We start from the raw sequence: 23422 nt of genomic DNA, 5'->3' as shown, positions 1-23422 counted from the left end.
AAGGAAGCCGACCATCCAGCCTTCTATATAATGAAATAGTACCAAAATTGACTGTTGCAGGAAGCCTAATTATGGCAAAAATTAATATTGGAGCCTTATATAACTAATTTAGGCCCTTTTATATGTGCATCAGATTATACTATTTTGGGCCCTTATATACAACTAACTTTGTTTTGGCCCTCCTTGGATTTTGGGGTCCGAGGCCATCGCCCTGGGTAACCTGAGCCAGGGCCGGGCCTGCGCATATACAGTATACAGTGGCCTTCCACATGCATGAACAAAATCACATTTTACAACACTGACAAAAACAGTTGATGAGATACATGTGATAACAAAATGTATATAAAAGAAAGCATTAATTCAATAACACAACAAACGAAATAAGAAAGAAAGCAGATCTATCTATCTATCAAAGAGAGAAAAACAGACCTTGATCGCTTAAGCGAAGAGAGACAGAGACGTTGACATCTTGAGCCATATATGATTGTGTACGTTGCATCCATGAATTATCGCAATTGTTCTAAAATTGACCTCAAGCTTTAATAACTTTGTAAAGAGATGTAAAAAGTGTTCTAGAATCAATGTAAATAATTTGAGCTACAAATATTACATAGAAGAATTTAAAATTAAATTTTCATGTTCTTAGGTGAGCAGTATTGAACGGAAATTCCAATACAAAATCTAATTTTTTTATTCTCATAAAATTCTTCAAATTATTCAAAATAATTCTAATTTTCTAATTTTACTTATATACACTCATAAGTAGAGCCGAGAGAGAGGGGAGAAGCTATGTCGACATAAGTGAGATCTAGAAGAGTGAGAGGAACGAACTAGAGAAGAAAAGAGAAATGGAGAGGAGAAACAACGATGGCGGCTAGGATTTTAAAATCACCCAAATATTGTCTATTGCTCTTTTCTTTTTCATTGGAGCATCTCGACGGTTCGATCTGCATTAAAGGAAATAAGATTTACAGATCTCGATGTATAACTTTTTTACAAGGGTCTAAAGAAGTTTTATATACCAACAACAATTGTATTTACAATTTATTATAATCGGACCATATATATCATCTTGACCATATTTATTTATTTCACAATTAAATTTCTTTCGAATGGTTAAAATTAGAAGGTTTATAAATTAATTTTAATGTATTTATTTTTTGAATGTTTTTTTCCCACTTGATTCTATACAAAATTAATTTTTTTGCATGCAGGCGAATCACTGATAAAGTATAAGGATTTCAACGATCGATTTAGATTTGTCATTTGAAGTCAATCCGATAAGTTTTAAAGTTGAGTTCACAAAGAAACTTGGTCAACTTAGACACACCCTAGTTTTACTCTATATATATATAACTTATTTCGAGTAGAACTAGGGTGCTCTTAAGCTCACCAAAGTTTTGGTAAGCTTAACTCTAAAACTCATCAAATCGATTTCAAATGATAAATCCGAACCGTTGAAACCCACCTACCTTACGTGTGATGCATCTACATGTGAAATTTTTAAACATTCGAATTAATTTAATATTAAGTCAAGCGGTCAAAATTAGAAGGTTAAAAAATTAATTTTAGTGCATTCATTTTTGAATGTTTTTTGACCGCTTGACTTTATACTAAATTAATTCGAATGTTTAAAAATTTCACATGTAGATGCATCACACGTAAGGTAGGCGGGTTTCAACGGTTCAGATTTGTCATTTGAAATTGATTTGATGAGTTTTAGAGTTAAGCCCACCAAAACTTTGGTGAGCTTAAGAGCACCCTAGTTCTACTCACTTATTTCCGTTTTATTTCAATTTGGAAAAATTACATTTATCTACCACCTACTCAAACCATAAATTACTCCACACAACTAATATCTCTCGTGTTCTTTCCAATAGAGGAAAAAGAAAGATATTTTAATTAGTTGAGCCTTTGAGAACGCAGCTTTACAATTAATAGAGGGGACAAAAACAATGTTCTCTTTTTTTCTTTCCATATTTTTTTAGAAAACGAACCATACAATAATTTTCAAATATTAGCAAGTTCGAATTCCATGCCCGTAATGAAGGTAATTTGTTAGCTTGGATATTCTATCTCATACATAGAAGAAAAAAAAAATTCTCTCATGTATATTAATAGGAAAAATATCTAGTACTAGTGTTGCTATCATGAGATGACATGCTTTTGTCTTGACATGTATAATTCTATTTTGTAGGACCAACACATTAATTATTGTCATGACTTTTGCTTCTGCTTTGATTAGCAGGATTAGACGAGTGATATTTGTTTAGCCAATAATATCTAACAATAGTACAAAATTTCAGGATTTTCCAGTGCTCCTTACTACCCAACAAAGAATACCTTTGACCATTTGCAGAGAGAAAGCAGAGCGAGAGATAGAAGAAGAAGAAGAAGAAGAAGAGAGTTCTATACAGGGAAGTATTCTCAGTATTCACAACACAGAAAACAGAGGTGCAGAAGGATCACTAATAGGTACGAGCTTTATACGGGGACCTCATCTCTACACTTTATGTTCTTCTAATGAATTTCCTAGTAAATTAAGAAGAAAAATTAATAAGATATTTTTAACTGTATTAACTAATGAGAAATTAATAATTATGACAGCAAAGAAGAAAAATACTAACACGGTTTTTTTTTTCTCAAAGAATAATTGATTATTGTAATTAAATTAGATGCAGGTCAAGTGGTCAACCCGTGAGCTCAACCATGATTAAAAAAGTATACTTTAGATGTCGAACTGTATTGTAATACTTCAGACAAAGCTCAAATATAGAGTCCAATTTTCTGAAAATGTGGGTCCGGCAATCCGGCGTGGTATTGAATTAAATCGGTCAGTATTATAATACGGGGCCCCATCTGCAGTGTATTGAATTAAATAGGATGCTGCCCCGTTCGCTGCCCAGTTTGGTCCTTCCACCTTTTTTCTCTAGTCTCTACTCCGTCGTTCGTCCAAAATCAAATTACCCCCAAATCACACTTCGTTCCTCTACTTTCTTCTGAAGAATCGCTCCAAACTTCAATAATCGGTCTCAAATGTCAAAGAATCAGTCTACGATAGAAGAACTGGTGAAGAATCGCTCGATTTGGCTTGTTTGAACGGTTTTTCTGAGAAATTGCAAACCGAGGAACTCGGTCCAAAATCGGATCGCTTCAACTCGGCCGATTTTTCCTTCTATGTCAGTATGTCCTTTAATTTTTTTATTTTTTCATATTTCCTTTGTAACTATGTTTTCTGCAATTAGAAGTTAAACAATCAATTTGGTGCAAATTGCAGTTATTGGCCACAAATTCCACTACATATAAAGTTTCATATGGCTTTAAAAGGGCTTTGGCATGGAAATTTCCCAGAAGAAGGAAATAATGTCCTAGATACACCACAAACCATTGTTGAATGTTATCAGACAATAACCCCAACTTTTTCGAATGACAACCAAAACCAAAACCAAAATGGCACCCCTAATCCTTTGAAAAGCAATGGTACAAATATCAAAGAGGTATGTGATCTCACATCCAATGCAGTAATCAACTACATTGGCCAAATTCTTTTAGAAGAAGATATAGATGACATAAGCATTCATCAAGAAGAAACAGCTATTCAAGAAACTGAGAAATCCTTCTATCATCTCCTTGGAAAAGAGCACCCTTTTTCACCTAACTTGGTAGAATACCATCAACCTCAAAACGATAATACTATTGAAAGTGCTTCGGAAAATGATGTTCCATTATTTATGGAGAACCTTATGGCCACACAAGTGCAAAAGGGTGAAGAAGAAGCAATGAAATTTCTTCCAGCCGTTGAAAAGTTGTTTATTGGTTTAGAGCCAAATAAAATTGAGTTTCCTGAAAAGCCCAAAAAAAACTATATCAGTGAGAACAAAGCAATATGTTATCAGACCGGTGATAAAAAGTGTGCTCGTAAAGATAGAGAACCAGATCAATTAGAGGGGAGAGCTGGCAAGCAACAAGCAGTTTCCTTTGATGAGCCAGAAAGAAATGAGAACTTGGATCAATTTCTCCTTTCCCGTGGTAGGGAATATGTGAAAGAGGTTATCTCCATACGTGAAGTTGTGAAACAAGAAATGAAAAATGGTTCACCAGAGCATGAGGTGTACATGAGTAAGAAGGAACATGGAAATGGCTTGGTGAATCTTCATTCTCTCCTAATTTGCTGTTCAGAAGCAGTTTCTGTGAATGACTACAACAAGGCCTCTGAACTCATCAAGCAAATACGGAAACACTCATCACCAAAGGGAGACCGCGACCAACGTTTGGCATATTATTCGGTGAATGCACTCGAGGCACGCTTGGCTGGTATGGGAAGTGATATCTACCGCGAACTACTGTCAAATCAAGGAACTGTGACCGATTTTTTGAAGGCATTCCGTGTTTATAATGCAGTTTGCCCATATTTGAGGGCATCATATTACTTTACTAACCAAACAATCCTTAATGTCTCAAAAGATGCCACAAAGGTTCATATAATCGACTTTGGAATTCATATGGGATTCAAGTGGCCATCTTTATTTGAACGTCTCTCGAGCTTGAGAAGGACACCGCCAAAAATCCGTATAACTGGCATAGAATTTCCACAGAAGGGTTTCCGTCCAAGCAAACTAGTTGAAGAGATAGGAAGGCGGTTGTCAGAATATGCTCAGAGATTTAATATCCATCTCAAGTATCAAGGTATAGCATCCAAATGGGAGAGCATTAGAATAGAAGATCTTAAGATTGAAAAAGATGAGATTTTAGTAGTAAATTGCTTGTATCGGTTTGAAAAACTTGCTGATGAGACAATTGATATGAGCTGTCCTCGGGATAAAGTTCTAAACATGATAAGGGAGATCAAACCACATGTCTTTATTCAAGGAATTGTTAATGCCTCGTATAGTACGTCATTCTATACAACCCGATTTAAAGAAGTTTTGTCCAAGTTCTCCACATTATTGGATATTTGGGAGTCAAATTTGCCTCGAGAGAGTGAAGTGAGGCTCTATGTAGAACGGAATCTTGTAAGTCCGAAAGCAGTTAATGCAATTGCTTGTGAGGGTTCTGAGAGATTGGAGAGGCCCGAGACGTATAGGCAGTGGCAGGCTAGGAATCGTCGGGCCGGCTTTGTGCAGTTGCCAGTGGAATCACTGATAAAGAAAAAGATACAGAATTGGGTTAGAGAGCTTTACCACAAGGAGTTTGTAGTTCATGAAGAAAACAAATGGCTTCTATTGGGATGGAAAGGAACCATCTTATTTGGGTTGTCTACATGGAAACCGAATGAGCATGCATGAGTGTGCTGATTGCAAGACTAAATATATAGTAAAAGCATGATCATAAACTTATTAGCCATATATTTTGTAAAATGATTTTGATGTATCATTTTAAGCATTTTCTTTCGTTTCACTAATAATTTGAAGAATGGAGCTTGTTAATTATTCTACTTAAATTGTTACAAAGTTAATTTCTCTCTTGGTTTACTTTTAATTGATATCCTTATTTTATTTAGTAATTATAATTGGTACGCATAGGCATTAATTACATCAAACAGCTTATAAGTATTATTACTATTATGATTGTCAAGAATAATTTAGTGAAGTCAATATTGGTATAAACCATATCTAAATTATTATTGAGAAATCATTTTTCTCTGGCAGATAGCATAAACGATTAATGTGATTAATTTTAACTGTGGCATTTAGTATTTGGATCATTTCCTCTATAAAGGCTGTATTTATTTACCTCATTTACAAACATAAAATTGTCAATTAAATTGTCCTATATATAATTAAAATTGTATGTTTGTTGCATACAAATTTGTATCTCACATATATAAAGCTGAAAAATATATAATACTCGAAAGTATTACTAAATTACTGTACCAACAAAACAAAAGAATACAAAAGCATAGAATGTCGTTACAAAACGTCAAAACATGAATTTAAACTACTTCCATAACTTTCTAGTGGTAAAGACAATGCTCCCGAAAGGAAAAAAATTTTGTGAATATTAAATAGTTGGTTGGTTTGACTTTCAACCTTTCTCAAAATAAAAATCCTGCAATAAAAAGAGAAATTAAAAACTAATAAAATAAAGTGAACAACTTAAAATTAGAAGAAAAAAAAAAAAAAAAAAATCAAAGTAGCTAGCAGTTAATAAGCTTCATGGTCATGCGCACTGCGTGGGTGATAAGTTCTGAATTTTTCAGATCAGAATTTTCAAATATTAAGATGGTAACTAACATAATTTCGGCTCGGCTGCGAACAAAATATAAATTTGATTTTTGTATAATTTAGACTTGGTCTCGGCTAGAGTAAATTTTTTGAACTGTGCCGAAGTTTTAAATAAATTGGATCGAGCCTTCTTCTAGTTGGGCTCCAATTTTAATATATTGAAGACTTGGGCTTAGACACAGGCCGAAAATAAATTAAAAGAGAAATGTTCTTTGGACTGGGCCTTGAACATTGGGCTAAGGCATTTTAGACTGGGCTCTATTTCTAATTCGGACTGAGCTGTACAAACCCAAAACATAAAAAAAAAAAAGAACGGTAAACCAATAAAATAATATGGATACCTTACGTTATTGGTATGGATTGTATGATGTTATCTATGCTTCTGCAAAAACCCACAGAGCTATTAAAAAATTTAAAAAGGCACTTTGAACACATGCAGTTTCAGCTTGTTCAAAAATCCACCTGAAACTTAAAATGATTTTTATTTTATTTTTATCTACTAGAAAAAATGTGAAAAAAATTGGATAATGTACATCTTGGTGTTCTATCATCTAGAGAAATATTGAAAAGTTCAAATTCATGACAAATATTTTTCTACTAAAGTGAAATAAAAAAAAATCCTAATACCTGAAAAAACTGGATAATTGTCCGGATCCGAGAAAAGATCTGAATAATTTCACACGAGACTAAAACGGAACGGATATTCAGATAAAATCCGAAACCCATTTCCTACTCAAAATCCAAATTATTATTATTATATATATATGGAATAAGGCTTGGGTGCTATAGATAGCATAGAGGGCTACGGTGCTACGGCTCAATATTTAAGTTTTCAAAATCCTAATGGTCAATCCGAACCATTTATCTTGTTCTCCATATTAATATGTGTTTGGAGACACAATTTTATATTTTTTGAAAATTTTTTACTATTTTTTAGTTAGATAGAAAATCACTTGATCTAAAAAATTCTGCACCATTCAGATATTTGATTTTCTACCTATCTAAAATAATAGTAAAAAATTTTCAAAAAATATAAAATTTCGTCTCCAAACACATATTAATATGGAAAACAAGTTGAACGGTTCGGATCGACCGTTAGGATTTTGAAAACTCAAATATTGAGCCATAGCACCGTAATCCTCTATGCTATCCATAGCACCCCAAGCCTTACTCTATATATATGATCTCAAACTATTGTTGCCGTTCCTCGTGGGACTAAAGGATTCAGCTGTCCGGGCAATAAGTAGAGATCTTCTGCAACTTCTTTTGTGCAATAAGATTTCATCAAGACAAATTGGGATTGCATGTAAACTTGTTTCCAATAATTTTTGGAAGAAAATGATTTTCTTGGAAGTCGAAAAAACTATATTATAATATGTGTTTCTTTTGTATTTTTTTTTTGTGTTTACAAATTACAGATCTTGTTGTATATAATTATTTAAACCCTTGGTTCGGTTTATTTGATTTTTAATATATAGAACCGGAAAAGTTTAGTTCAAATGATAAAGTTTTTCGGTTGGTTCAACTTTTAATATTATTTAGTTCGATTTATGATTTCTAAAATCCAAATTAACGGAACCAACCGAACTGGTCCCACTAAATCTTGTCCACATCAATCGAGTCACCTCTCTCAGTTCTTACCGGGATTGTTTGAGGGCTAGGAAGTAAATTAAATAAATTGATTTTTTGTAGTACTCTTTTTATAAACATTGATTTTTTTGTTTGGTTTTATTTCAAGTTCTCGTATGGCTAATTTTCGAATGAAGATGTATTAATTTAATGTCTATTTATTAATTTTCTGATGCACATATAGGATCATGTCATAAACGAAAATTATATGTTTTAGACTATGAGAGAGGAAAAAAATATATTATTATAATAAAGATTTTGAAATGATGATATGATTATAGTATATAAAACATCAATTTATTTACTTAAATTTAAAATATTGAGTAGAGTGAAAATGATCCATTGTTTTTTGTGTCCCAGTTAATCATGTTTATATTTTTATCTCTCTTTTCAAAGTCCAAACAACCGATCTAAACTGCTCAATATGATCTCCGTATTTTCATGCGCTTGAATATCAAATTTTATATCTTTTTTAATTCTTTACTAGATATAAAATTATTATTTTTGAATGGTCAAAGAATATTATGAAAAACAATGATTTGTATTTATTATTTTATTTTTATTCTTAATTGTCAGAGTGAATGAACTAACTCATTCAACAAAATTATGTTAGAGGGTTAAGGTGCCACCAATGACATTATCTTTCTGCCGCGAGTTATGTCATGATGAGCTTTATTTTATATTAATATACTAAATTTTAAAATTTAAATGAGGATTTGAACACTTTATTGATGTTTTAAATCCTAGGAGCTAATTGGGTCAAACATAAAATATAGTTCAAACATGTCAAAAGGGAGGTCAGAAAGATTAATTATATTTTTTAGAATATTAAATATGATTAATTCAAATTTTGAATACATTTGATATATAATAAAATTTTAATGGGTAAATATGTAAGTTTTTAAAATTTAGAAAGGTAAATATGATATTATGATTTATGAATTATAGAGAAGAGAATATATAATTTTAACATTTAGGAGGGGTATACACGAAATTTCCCCTATTAAATTAAAAAAGCCCAACTCACGTGCACCTGGTCAACTTGTTGTAGGTCAAAGATGATTTAGATTGCTCAGGACAGAATTGAGATTTGAGGATTTGATCTGTCTCATGATTAAATTAACAATTTAGAATGGAATGTTATTAGTTGAGTTCCCAAACTTGTGTATTACTTAAAAGAGGAGGGTTACAATGCCTCATTTTTTTTATACCTCATCATACCTTATATTTTATATTTTCATTTTCTTTATATTTCAAATCTAAATTGTCGATCCGAACCGTTCAACATGATATCCATACTAAAATATAGTTAGGAATGAAATTTTATAATTTTTGAAAATTTTTTACTATTTTTTAAAATGGATAGAAAATCTTCAAAAACAGTAATTTTGCACTTATATTAAAAAATAGCAAAAAAATTTCAAAAAATATAAAATTTCATCTCCAAGCATATTTTAGTAAAAATATTTTGTTGAATGGTTCGGATCGACAATTTAAACTTTAAAAATAAAAATATAAAATATGAAATATGATAAGACATGAAAAAAAAATGAGGCATTGAACCCTCCTCTCTACTTAAAAAGGGAATAATAAATAATAGACAATGAAACAAAAGTCCTTGAAAAGTTGATGTAACACCTGGACACGTGTTCAGGATTGAATTTGTTAGTCCAATTCAAAAGATAATAAAATATGAGGTGGGCTCCTTCTATAAAATATTATTATAAGTACATTTTAATATAGGAAAACATGGTGTTCTCATGTTCACTGAGGTTCTGGATGAACTATCCACCAATATGAATTCTCAAGAATCTGAGGGTGAAATATCCACCAACTCTTTTGACTTGTTCTTTCTGACAGTGATGTCTTTCTCCTGCTTTTCCGACAGAAAGGGCAAAACCACAATTCTTCTTATGGTCCGTATAAAGGCCCACCACTGATACTCTCTCTTTTAGAAAGCAGATTAGAGGAAAATGAATGTTAACTATCTTATAAATTAATATACATTTTAGTTTTATCTTTTAAAGAAATATATATAATTAGTCTCTCTCATCAAATGAAATCTCAATTTCTGATTACTTGTAAATTCATAATAATCTACAGAAACAATATTAATTCTTATTGGATGGTACAACTATGCTTTAGGATGTGCATTAATTATATTCGAATTAATAAACCATACGTAAGGTGTAAATAATTAACGGGTAATATCATATTAATTGTAAATAATTTGTGTGACATAGCAGTTTATGATGCTCTTGATCATGTTGCTGGTCTTCTATCTAGTATTTTATCTTCATTATGTAGTACCTCCTCATCTAGTGTTATAGCCATCAGTGATTTCATTGAGTATTACTATGATAATTTTTTATCATATGATCGTTACTGTATGCTTTTAGTTGTTAGTATATACGTTGTTAGTTGTTATTTTCATATGTGGTTAGAGATTTAGTGGATGTTAGTGATGTTGCTAATCACTGACAGATCCACATATAAATTGGGGTAGGCAAGTGCCTACCTCTATATTTGAATTTTTTATTTCGATCCAATACTAATTGTCCAATGTGTCTACCACTGGTCCGATGTAGTGCCTATACATGATCCGATTAAGTTCAATTCTTGAACCGATTCCTTTTGAGTTTTGGTCAATTCTGCGTATTTCATTTTTTTTTTTCGAATCTGCGATACTCTATTTCGTAAATAGAATGAAAGAGAACAAGAGAACAAGAAATGTCTGATAATAGAATCTATTATTACAATTCTAAGGAGATGGGTCAACCGAACTTTTGTGTTATTTATTATTCATTACTTATATTGCAATTAAATTTTTATCTAAATTTTGACTTTAATTTGCTAATTGGCTAAGAACAATCCCATTTTGAATTGTACCAAACAAAATTTTAAATAACTTAGCAAAAATATTTCAATGTTGTGTCAATCGATTTTATAATTATAACATATTTTATAATAAACATAGTTTAGGGATTGAGTTGCAATTGTGTACCCGACAAGTTAATGGATTTCAACCCGATTAGCTATTTGAATCCAATTACTGCGATTCACCCCTGCTGCTAGTTAAATTGTATTTTAGTAGTATATTTTGGATCTACTGTATGAACTTTATCGTTTCGTAATAAAATAGGTGGTAAATACCACTTTTGCAAAAAAAAAAAAAAAAAAAATGCTGGTTTGATTTGAGTATATTATATAATCCAATATATTTTTTCGTGCAAGAAAACATTATTGGTGAAAAAATAACAGGAAATTATAATAAAATAACCAAGAAATATTTTATTATATATTTCAGTCTATAATATTTTATACTAACATTTACTGAGTCCAGGATCCTGTCTTAGCAGTTACATATAACACCAATCTTCATAATTTTTTTTTAGTTTATATGTTTTCTCTTCATATTTTCTATTTTGAAAGTCGCCCAAAATTATATATATATATATGCACTGTGATTAAAACAAGATAGCTGGATCTAATTCTAGGTCAAAACAAATTGGTCCCTGTTTCATACATTTATTAATTGTAGTAAGAAACTATACCAATCTTGATTGGTATGTGCCGAGCCCAAAACAAAAAAAGTCACAACAATTAAAAGAAATATAAAATATATAAAAAAAAAGAGGGATCGGTTAACTACAAATTATCTTGGCAATCGTCAAAAATAAAATCTATACTTAAATAAAATATTATGATCATAACAACAAAATCAAAGAGTTTAGAAGCTCACTTGAATTAAATAGAAATAGAATTCATGGTCCTCAGATGACAACAATTTTGACGGAAAACTACAACATGGACAGCAAGCCAAACCAAAAGAATAGAAACAACTCGTTAATTAAAAACTCCAATATATTATATAAATGTTCTCTTGGAAGATCCCTGATTACCCTCCTATCTGACTTCCTTCCAGTGAAAGACCTTCCAAACCAGACACTGCCATTCCCCCCTCTCTTCCACTGAAAGACCTACCAAAACCAGTCCCCGCCACCGTTGCCACCACCACCACCGTTACTGTAATTTCCACTGCCACCATAATTGCCACCGACACCGCCACCACCACCACAATTGACACTGCCACCTCCATTGCCATCATAATTGCCACCGTCATTGTAATTGTCAATGCCACTGCCACCGCCACCGTAAGTGCCACCGTCAATGTCGCCGCCATCGCCACCGTAATTGCCACCACCACCACCGCCACCGCCACCACCGCGGCCGCCACAGTAATTGCCACCACCAATGCCACCGCCACAGTAATTGACACCGTCACCGCCACCGTAATTGCCAATGCCACCGCCGCCACCGTAATTGCCAATGCCGCCGCCACCTCCACCGTAATTGCCAATGCCGCCACTATAATTGCCAATGCCGCCACCACCGCCACCATAATTGCCAATGCCATCGCCACCGTAATTGTCAATGCCACCGCCACCACCGCCGTAATTGCCAATGCCGCCGCCGCCGTAATTGCCAATGCTGCCGCCGCCGTAATTGCCAATGTCGCCGCAGCTGCCACCGTAATTGCCAATGCCACCGCCACCGTAATTGTCACCGCCAATGCCACCGCCGCCGCCACCATAATTGCCAATGCCATCGCCGCCACCGTAAGTGTCACCATCAATGCCACAGCCAATGCCACCGCCATCACCACCATAATTGCCACTGCCACCGTAAGTGCCACCACCACCGCCACCGTAATTACCAGCGTTATGCCTCTCCCCTATATATTGGACCATTCTGCCTGCGGAGATGGGTTGATTTGGTAAATTCATTCCAGAAAAATTCGAAATTGGAACATGCTGCCTGTTGCTTGCTGAAACATCACCTATAATTAATAATAAGAAAAGAAACTTAGATCAGTTATATAACACATAAAAGGATTCACCAAAAGACGAGCAAAATACGGCACCTTCAATTATCGGCACCTGCCGAGGCTGACTACTGTTGTTTGAGGCAATGCATTTTTTCTTATATTCATCGGCACACTGCATCACATGCTCAATCATAGACTCCCACTCTTTGCCAGATTCTGACTTAATACCAAGCATCTACAAAATATGAAAGAAAAATGAGTATTAACATCCATGAAATCCGAAAGAAAAATGTATGATTACGAAAAAAGAATGATCATAACAGGGACGGATCCAGGATTTTTGTCGAGAGGGCAAAAAAATATCGAATCGGGTTTAAATAGCTTATCGGATTTAAACCCATTAACTAGTTGGGTACTCGATAAAAAATCAATGCTTTGAGTTGTATTTTCCAATGCTCTGAATTATAATTTCTGATGCTTTAACTTATAATTTTAATTACCAATCATAATTCAAGAAATTTATTTTGATTTTAACTTAACCCGAATTACAAATCAAATATCTAGAGGAGGGCAAAAAAATTTCCAGGGAGAAGCAAAGTCGATCGGTACCAATAGATCACCACTAAAACTCGAAATCCAGGGAGGACGGCTACCTCCCCCTAGTTCTATACTGGGTCCGCCCCTGGATCATAATCTTGAATCCTGTTTTGGCACCAGTATAATGCGGTAGGCACCAGATCTGAATCAGTATGTACCTTTCAGTACCAGTACCAATATTAGTCAGGCCTGGAACGAATATGAACTAGTATAATTGATGCACCTTATTGTACCAATGCAATATAAGTACTTATAAGTGGGGTACTGGAATTGTAACATTGTTTTCTGGTACTCTGTTCAGCTGCCAGAACTAGAACCAATCTGAGATTTGCAAGTGTAACTTAAAAACTACGGGTGAGAATTATAACCTCACGAAGTTCAGATTGATTATTGTAATACAATTCGAGGAAGTTCTCCACAATGTTGATATTTTTCTTTTGGAGGGAAGAAGCACGACCTTTTCCAATTTTCTTTATACATTGTACGTTGTGTGTCAGCTCCAGCCGGTCAGGTTTTTTAGATGCTAGAGAATAAACAACATCAAATCATCAGGAAGTATCAAATACCAACTTAACACTTATTTAATGGCACTAAAATCTTTACGTTTGTGATTTTTTGTTGTCAAATATAATTCAGACTTTAATGTCTGGCCTTACAAGCTGGTACTGGTAAAACATGCTAGGAGCAGAGACTAAGATACTTGGAACATATGTTACTAGTACCATGCCAGTTAACAACGACTCTACAATGAATAATGATCAATACACTATGAAAATTATTCTTTACCTTTACCTCGGCAGTCTTTTACCCGAAAAGGTTCACTCACAGACTCTTGAACTCTTTCCCCATTGAAATAACCCTCTTCTCCGTCACTCACAATCATAACCCCTAGCCGAAATCCGCTCTTTGTCCAGCTTGAATTATCATTAAAAACAATGTTTTCAAAAGTACCAACTCCATTTTTAAGCTGAATAATACGACTATGACCTGTCAAAATAGGCCTCTTTCCTTCCCTTTCCCTTAACACATTTTGAACGAACTCACTTGTGCTCCAATTTACTCTGTTTTTCCAATATTCAGCATCAACCGCCACGAGTTGGGCTTTGGCAGAAGAGAGAAAGCAGTTAGGAGATACTCTTGATCGAGTGTAGGAGTCGAATATTTCTACCCTTATCGGGACTCCAATCTCGTCTCTCACTAGGTCAGTTGTGTAGGTCGGGTCTTGGACCTTGTTGATGAACTGTAACTTGTATCGAGCTTGAATGTATTGATCTGGCAGCGGCAGACTTTAAGAGAATTTTGAAATCCATAATTAGTTACAAGAGAAGCAAAAAAGGAAAAAACTTTGAATCATATGGTAATTTTTACCAGCATCATTTGAAAACTAATAGGCTACTCCATCCAAGGTTGGAATAAAAAAGGTGAATAAGTGATTTTCACAAAATTAGAGTTGGTGATAGGCCTATTTGGTTTTCCTTGTAAAATTGGGTGTTGATATAAAAGAGTTAATAATATCTCACCTTGTAGGAGGTAATTTACCAAGCTCTTCCCTAACCTGGATCTCTTCCCTAACCTGTTAAAATAAAAATAAAATTGGAATTACATAAACCTCAATAGACTCGTACCAATTTCATATGGGCTTTGCAATTATAAGAAAGGGAATCCTTACAATTCTCCGCATCATATCTTCATGAAGCCTGTGAGCACTAGGACCCCTAGTAAGCAACAGAAAAAGTTAAAAAGGACTGTAATTAGTAATTGAACTAACTATTAAGAGAGATTAAGAGAGGAGAAGAGAAGAGAAGAGTGGAACTGACAGAAGGATATTGCTCTGGCTTCCGGGTAGAGGAGGTGAGATATGAATGGTGCGGCTGCTGTCACCAGAGCTGAGCGGACGGTTCTCGTTGTTTTCGCTGCTGCTGTTGTTTTTGTTGAGACCGATGGCCATGTCTATCGTTTAATGAAGAAGATGGACAAGAAAGAAAGATGGAGAGAAACCTTTCTCTTATATGGTGCTTTTTATATGGAGAGAAACCTATACATAATACATATTCAAAAGTTACCTCTACATAATATAAATATTCCAAAAGTCAAAATACGTGTACGGGAATTCACATCCCTCATGTTTGCTTCAAAAACATCCCCTGATGTTTGGCTTCAAAAACATCCCCGATATTGGATCATGTTTGCATAAGCCAAGGTGTCACAATGACGTGGCTGACGGTCTTGCAAAAAGAGGAGTTATACAAAGGTCAATGGTGACAGGGCACACATACCCGATATTGGATCATGGCTAGCGGAATATAGGAATTGGTGCTGTTTTTAGATTAAGCGAGATAGAAAATTTTGATTTTATTCTGGATGTATTGAGTGTACTGGCCTACGGGCGTTTCTGAATGCAAAAAAAAAAAATCATCCCCTGAGGTTACCTGACTGAGTACAATTAAATCGGACGGGCTGAAATTGAAGCTTTTAACTTTGCACGATTCTCAAAGCAAAGATAATACTGCAGTGCCCCATGTCATCCCAAGTAGGCTGTAGGCACCGGCTGAAATTAAATATGGACCGTCCATTTCAATTGTGTTGAGTCAGGTACCTGAGAGGATACGGATCCCGCATTTGGCGCGTTGAAAATTCGTCCGGCGTTGTTTGTTGTTTGATGATTGTAGAAATTTAAATTCTGGAATTAAGCAAAAAAAAATTAATTTCTGTACCACCTTGACAGCGTGGCAGTCGAGTCTTTCAAAAAAATTAACAAAAATCAAAAATAAAAGAGAATTCGTCCGGCGTTAACTCAACAAATATTGAGAATTGAGAAAGAGTAGGTAGCACACTCAAAGATTAAGAGTTCAATTCTTCTGATTTTAAAAATATATATATATATTTATAATATTAATCCGCACTAATATTGAAGGGTTGGATTGATCTGCATTCTAATCGCATGGTTGGAAAATTAATTCAAATAATACGTTACTGCACAGAATGCGGATTCGGGTGTTAATGGATACAAAACGGATGGTATGAAAGTATTTTGATATCCTTATTTTTTTTATTCTTTAAATTATATATATAGATAGAAAGTTGGACTATAGTGCTTTACGAATTACATAACATATTTTGATTTACATTTATATTTTGTGATTTTAAAGTTCGAACAGTCAATTTAAATTATTCAACGTTATCTCCATATGAAATTGTGTTGGGAGACCTACTTTTACAAAAAAAAAATTTTGGAAAAATTTACTATTTTTTTAGAATTTTAAAAAATCATTGTTTTTGATGATTCAGAATTTTTTTAAAATAATGATTTTAAAAATAAATAAACACACAGTAAGCAAATTTGAAAAGACGTAAAATTTGGTCTCCAAGCTAATTTCATTATGGAGATTATGTTGAACTGTCTATATCGATCTTTTGGAGTTCAGAAATGAAGATATAAGTGTGAAATAAAACACATCATTTACTTCATGAAGCACAATAGCTCAATTATAATATATATATATATATATATAGAGAGAGAGAGAGAGAGAGAGAGAGATAGAGAGGTTGACTAATATGATTTCGGTGGTGCTTCGGTCGAAATGTCATAGGGCTAAATTTCAAAATTTCATATTCGAGATGCTGGTCTAACTAACTCAGTAAATTGATTATATCGAACTTGTTAACTATTTTTTATAAAATTTGAAACTTTTTAACTATTTTTTATGATTTTTGAAAGATGAAAAATAATGACATAAAAACGAAGAAAAATGTTAATATTTTAGGCAATTTTTTGTTATATTTCAAAAATCATAAAAATACTAAAAAAAAAAATCAAAAAAAAGTAAAAATTTGTATTCTACAAGTTCAATATGCAACCATTTTATTCAGCTACTTAGGTCGATGTTTTGAATATTAAAATTTGCATTTCGGCCGCCGAATTACTATCGAAAATATATAGGTCATATAGCCCAGTCTTTCAAAAAAAGTCTAAAATATTGACAGTTCCTTTTATTTTTAGGCAATTTTTTTTGTCATCTTTTAAAAATCATAAAAAATAGTAAACGAACTTCATAAGTCGTAAAAGTCGGTATTCTACAAATTTATTATATAACCAATTTATTAAGTTATTTAGGTTGATGTTTCGAATATAAAATTTTAAAATTTGACCCTATAGCATTTTGGCCTAAGTACTACTGAAAGCATATTAGTCAACTTCTATATATAAACACACACTATCGTTCGCATATAGCACTTCGTTATACAAGTGAATTTTTGTGATTTCGAAGTTCAAATTAATAGTCAATACGAAGTGCTCAACGTGTTATCCATATTAAAATGTGCTCGAAGACCGAATTTTATTTTATTTTGAAATTTTTTTTACTATTTATTTTGGATTTTTTTTAAAATCATTATTTTCACCATATTAAAACAGGAGAGTGCATTGATATTATGAACTTTTGAGGGCTAAATATATAATTTCAAAAAATTTAAGGGGATTACATGAAATTTCCCCAGAAGTAAAAAACAATAAAGGAAAATTGACGGTGAAATTTCTCTCTTCTGCGCCTCCCCGTTCACAAAACAAATTCATGACAAACATTTTCTGGTAAAGACAAAAATAATCCTACAAGCTGAAAATTAGTATTTTTTTAAAGTTTTTAGTAATACGTAATTTAAAATCTTTTTAGGGGTATACATGAAATTTCCCTAGAAGTAAAATACAATAAAGGTAAATTGACGGGGAAACTTCTCTTCTGCGCCTCCCCGTTCATAAAACAAATTCAGAAAATTATGATGGCGAAGATGTGTATTAAGCCGTCCCTTTGAATAATTCTCAAATTTGCTAGTTATGTTATTAAACGTGTGAGGCTACTTGAGACAGATTACGTTATATGTCAAGTATATGAGAATGTTCAACTTATCTATTTTGTTAGCAGCTTTCTTACATTCTCTTATTTATTTATTATTATTTTTGGCATGCTACTCCGATAGCTACTTGAGACAGATTACGTTGGGTCAAGTATATGAGATAATGAGGATGTTCAACTTATCTATTTTGTTAGTTGCTTTCTTACCTTCTCTTATTTATTTATTATTATTTTTGGCATGCTACTCCGATAGCCGTATATGCTTTATTCAACTCAATTAACAATTTAATATAGTCTAAAAGAGTTTAAATGTAAAAAAAAAAATTAACAGCTAGCTTTCCCGATGCTGAGTTACAACTGTTTGGAAAAACCAAAAGGTTGAACTAGTTGACCATCGATCTAACATTGCCTTAATTTTGGCCATGCTGTTTGGATAAAGCATGTCTCTAATCAGAATCCTTAGTCTCAATAATACCTCGTCTCAGAATCCATAGTCTCAATATTATCTCACTTGTCTAAACATACAAATAAGAAAAACAACTTAAAATAAAACATAAAAAAATGCTGGCCTATTGGGCTCGGGCCGAACCAGCAAATAACCATGCAGTCTCTAATCTGCAGTCGAGCCAGCATCAGACATGGTTGGCTCATTAGAGAAAAACGCATCGATGTCCATTTCTGGACTGGATGCAGGATTAAAACAATCAGGGAAGAACGAGTCAATAGACACCCCAAAGAGAACATCGTTCAGTTCGATGTATTGCTGATACGGCCCTTCAGTTGCCGGTGCCAGTGAACTGCCGGTTGGAACTACTCCAATGGGATAAGCCACCTCACCAGAAATCCAATTGGATTCGTTGAAAACTGCTGCTTCTGCCTCACTGAAGTTCACTTCGGCTGGAGGAGGCTGCTGAGGTGCCAACTGTATAGAACAAAAAACAAAAAAATATCATGAGAAATGCAACCCTGACACAAAATGATTAAAAATGGTCACATGTCAGATACCAGACAAACATTTTGATTAAATAGCATCATCTAACCTGCGAAAAAAGGGATCAGCTTAAACTTCCATATTTATTAAATGGTTAGATACTAAATTCCTGATTATCTGATACATATAATTGAAATCCTGCACCAACTCATAACCTGCAAAACATGATTAGCCTGGACTGAACTGTCACATTAAATGGTTGAACATCAAGCAGTTCGTATTTAATTCACCACACAATGATTTTGACTATACTGGCACCATCTCAACCTGCATGAAGAAGATTAGCCTAAAACTATTATAGTCTAAGAAAGACAGCCAACACAACCTGCATAAATATTTTCAGAAAGAATTAAAAAGCACAGCCTTCCGACAAGGACAAACATCTTGTGTAGAAGCACAGGTTTCATAGAAATGAAGAAAAAATAGAGAAGAGCCACTACCTGGCAAGAGAGATTTCCTGGACAATAGGGAGAATCCAAGAGTATTCTGGTTAACTCATCAACCTGTATTCCATCCATTTCTGGAGAGTCTGGAAAAGCAGTGCAGCATTGAGGCATGATGAAAGGATCAGGATCAGAGGTCGCTGTACCAGTGGCCGCTACTGGCAGTTCTACTGACCGTCTGGTGCTGATGGCATCAGTAGCAACGGAGACTGATGCAGGCTCCAGTATAGCGATGGGAGCAGTAGATTCTGGTACAAACTCAACCATGGCAGTACCAACTACTGGCACTGGTACAGGATCTGCAACAGAGGTGGTGGCAATGGCATGGTTGCTGTTGCTAGGCTGAACAGTAGATGGGAGGAAAGGGAAGGCAGCCACAGATGCCTCAAGATCCGCATCATCTTCCCAATCCTCCTCATTGAATGGAGCTCCATACTGTTCGGCTATTTTGGGACCAAGACCGCTCTTTTTAAATATCTTACATATCACATAAGCATCCTGCATTGCAGACATAGAAAAACATAAGAATGTTGAAACTGTCTGTATACATGCATCAAATTTGGCAGAGCACAATACTACCTTTAGAAATGTCGTTTCAACTTTGCTGCCAATTTCTATTCCTAAAGCCTATAAGTAGACTTACCTGTGGAACCCCTGAAGCAGCTAAGCGATCGTCAGAGAGACGGTACTCATACATGACCCAGTCAGTCCTGTCACCCTTTGGTGGCTTGCCAGTGTGGAAGACCAGTGACTTCTTCATGCCGACGACACGTGAGTCATGCACAATGGTGCGGTCTTTTCCGGTGGTTTTCCAAAACCCAATTTCAGTTGATCGGTTTGCCCGGGATCCATTTGGATATTTCTTGTCCCTAGGACAGAAGAAGAACCACTCCAGGTCCTTGGTCCTCAGGCAAGACATCTCTGTACCAGTTAAAGATAAACAATTGTAAGCAAAACATGATCTTTAAACAACTGTTTCACCTTATTAGCAGTATCATTCAATCAGTCTGTACTTTTGGTTCTGTTTGCTTAATAAATTTGAGGTACTTTTGAATTATATTTCTCTTCATCTCAATATGTTATTCTCATTCTGAGCAAAGGCTTGTGTGGCATTCAAATATTGGATAATACTGTCTACCTGGTTTAGACAGTGAATTCTTATTATTTGATAGGTGTAAATACATAGAGAAAAACAAAAAAAAAAAAGTAAAAAGTAAATGTACCTGGCAGGTCCCAGGGTGCAAATTTATACAGTTCAACCTCAGAAATAGGCATAAACTGGAACTTCTTCCCCATCACTTTTCTCTTCAGATAATAAAGAATCAGTTCTTCATCAGTGGGGTGGAATCTAAATCCGGGCGGAAGCATCGCTTGAGACATTGTACTGTTGTTTAATGCGTGGTTCACTGCACTGCCTTCTTTAGGGATCAAACAAGGTGAAGTCTGATCAAAGGAAGTGCAAAAAGAGCTATCAAGGAGGCTCCTTGTGCATATACTGGTGTGAGGGAGAGAACAAAGACGAGAGAAGAAAGAAAGGGCTCTGATGGGGAAGCTTCGAAAAAGGAAAAAGGAAGAGAGAGGAAATGATGCTACGGCTACTCCATAGATTGGAGGATTATATCAGAAACATCAATGGTCAGGTCCAATGCCTGAACATGCTCCGATTCCACGCCCAAAGCCGATTTCGATTAAACCAGAACAAGCACCAAATAAAACAAGGATGATCCTTCACAGCAACAAAATACATCTGAAGTCTAAGCATATAGCATCAACCCTGTAAAAAGAGATATCATTCCACATTAGGCAAATTTCTGAGGCTGATTTGCTTAAATTTATTGAAACATACATTAGACAACCAGAGCATTACAAAATTACATAACAGTTAAAAATACAGTTGAAAGTTGAAACATGTTGAATCCAAGGACTCATCAAAACAGAAACTTAAACTGTTGGAACATGTAATTGGCGCAAGTAACTTCAATGTAAATCTCACAAACAAAATTGTGATAAGAAAAGCATACAAGAACAGTAACTACTAAATTAAATGCGATTTTAAGGTTGTGCTGAGACTATTTTAAGATGCAATACAAATGTACTCAAGAATTGCATTGAATGAAGATATCGTCTCAAAATCAAAAGGAAACATCGCAATTACAGCATACATCAGATGTGAGGATTTATAATAAAATCTAGTTTGGGGCTAAACCCTAACCAGACCAGATCAAAGATGAAATTTTCTTATAAAACCTCGCAATGAATAGGGATTGAATGAGGTTATCATCTCAAAATCAAAAGGAAACATGACAATTACGACATACATCAGATGCAAGGATTCATAAGAAAATCTAGTAGGGGCCTCAACCCTAACCAGACCAGATCAAAGACGAAATCTTCTTATAAAACCTCGCAATGAATAGGAATTGCATTGAATGAGGCTATCATCTCAAAATAAAAAGGAAACATCACAATTACAACATACATCAGATGTGAGGATTTATAAGAAAATCTAGTTTGGTGCTAAACCCTAACCAGACCAGATCAAAGATGAAATTTTCTTATAAAACCTCACAATGAATAGGAATTGCATTGAATGAGGTTATCATCTCAAAATCAAAAGGAAACATCGCAATTACAACATACATAAGATGCAAGGATTTATAAGAAATCTAGTCAGGGGCTCAACCCTAATCAGAGCAGATCAAAGACAAAATTTTCTTATAAAACCTCAGATTTAATAGGAATTGCATTGAATGAGGATATCGTCTCAAAATCAAAGGGAAACATCGCAATTACAACATACATCAGATGCTAGGTTTTATAACAAAATCTAGTTCAGACCTAAACCCTAACCAGACCAGAACAAAGACGAAATTTTTCTTATAAAACCTCGCAATAAATAGGAATTGCATTGAATGAGGTTATCGTCTCAAAATCAGAAGGAAACATCGCAATTACAACATACATCAGATGCGAGGATTTACAAGAAAATCTAGTCAGGGGTCTAAACCCTAACCAGACCAGATCAAAGACGACATTTTCACAAGATATGTGTTCGATCAATGATCGGATGAGATTAATACGACAACAACGGAGGTCAACGACTACAAACCCTAAGTCTGTCAAGCAAAGACCTCAGTTCAATCTACGCGCAAGCCTAAAATCGAATAATCATCTCAAAAACATACCATAACAAGAATTGAAGGAGTGAATCGAAAAACCCTAGATCCCAAAATCAGATAACGAACGAACAAAGAGTATAGACCAATGTAGCGATCCAGAGCTGTTTCTCGGAATATAAAGAGGAATTCTTAAAAAAAGGAGAAGAAAATCGAATCTTACAGGATCTTCCTCGTCGAGAGAAGGCGGAGGAGAATTGGAAATTAAAACGCCGCCGTGAGGAAGATGTATATGCTCAAGCGAAAGAGACTAAATGAACTCTTCGGATTATATAGCACTAGCGGAGATGAGTACCGAGTAGGTCCCATGCCCATCGGACCTACTTTTGGCCCAATGAGTTCTAGAACCGTCAGATTCGATTACAGATCTGCGCGCACGAAAATTGAAGTACATACGCACGATCATAAAGCAAATTGGACGGTTTATGAGCCCATCGAACCAAAGTAGGTACGATGGGCATCGGATCTACCCTTTATTCAGCAGGAATAGGTTGGTGTCTACTGTTATAGGCCGATAGCAGCAGCCTGTTTTTCTTGAATCTAAACCGTCCAAATTCAATGACGGCTCAGATTTAGTCTCCTGAGGACTTTCACTTTCTGTTGATCGGGCGGGAAAAGATTGAATTCGGATCCCTAAAGTATCACATATTTTAAGTTTGGATCTGAACCGTTCGATCAGATCTG

The 23422-nt window shown here is 34.6% G+C and overlaps 3 protein-coding genes across 3 annotated transcripts; 1 reads left to right on the top strand and 2 right to left on the bottom strand.

Annotated features, from left to right (window-relative positions):
• Positions 1 to 2321: 2321 nt before the first annotated feature.
• LOC144563136 (scarecrow-like protein 9) lies at positions 2322 to 5455 on the top strand. The gene is made up of 2 exons (XM_078312543.1): positions 2322 to 2475; positions 3278 to 5455. The coding sequence occupies exon 2, from the start codon at positions 3315 to 3317 to the stop codon at positions 5283 to 5285; it is 1971 nt and encodes a 656-aa protein (XP_078168669.1). The 5' UTR covers positions 2322 to 2475; positions 3278 to 3314; the 3' UTR covers positions 5286 to 5455.
• Positions 5456 to 11577: 6122 nt separating this feature from the next.
• Positions 11578 to 14611, bottom strand: LOC144563164 (uncharacterized). The gene is made up of 4 exons (XM_078312574.1): positions 14065 to 14611; positions 13647 to 13801; positions 12778 to 12916; positions 11578 to 12693 (listed from the first exon to the last, which is right to left on the bottom strand). The coding sequence occupies exons 1-4, from the start codon at positions 14159 to 14161 to the stop codon at positions 11834 to 11836; spliced, it is 1251 nt and encodes a 416-aa protein (XP_078168700.1). The 5' UTR covers positions 14162 to 14611; the 3' UTR covers positions 11578 to 11833.
• A 3995-nt stretch (positions 14612 to 18606) lies between these two features.
• On the bottom strand, positions 18607 to 22984 carry LOC144563174 (uncharacterized). Its single transcript, XM_078312587.1, has 5 exons — positions 22902 to 22984; positions 20786 to 21336; positions 20206 to 20483; positions 19560 to 20060; positions 18607 to 19050 (listed from the first exon to the last, which is right to left on the bottom strand). Exons 2-5 carry the CDS (start codon positions 20940 to 20942, stop codon positions 18739 to 18741), a joined length of 1248 nt encoding a protein of 415 aa, XP_078168713.1. The 5' UTR covers positions 20943 to 21336; positions 22902 to 22984; the 3' UTR covers positions 18607 to 18738.
• Between the last annotated feature and the right edge of the window lie 438 nt (positions 22985 to 23422).

Source organism: Carex rostrata, chromosome 1, assembly GCF_964058835.1.
Source record: "Carex rostrata chromosome 1, lpCarRost1.2, whole genome shotgun sequence".
Taxonomy (NCBI): domain Eukaryota; kingdom Viridiplantae; phylum Streptophyta; class Magnoliopsida; order Poales; family Cyperaceae; genus Carex; species Carex rostrata.
Note: the sequence above shows the minus strand (reverse complement) of the source record. Positions and strands in the feature narration are given on the sequence as shown.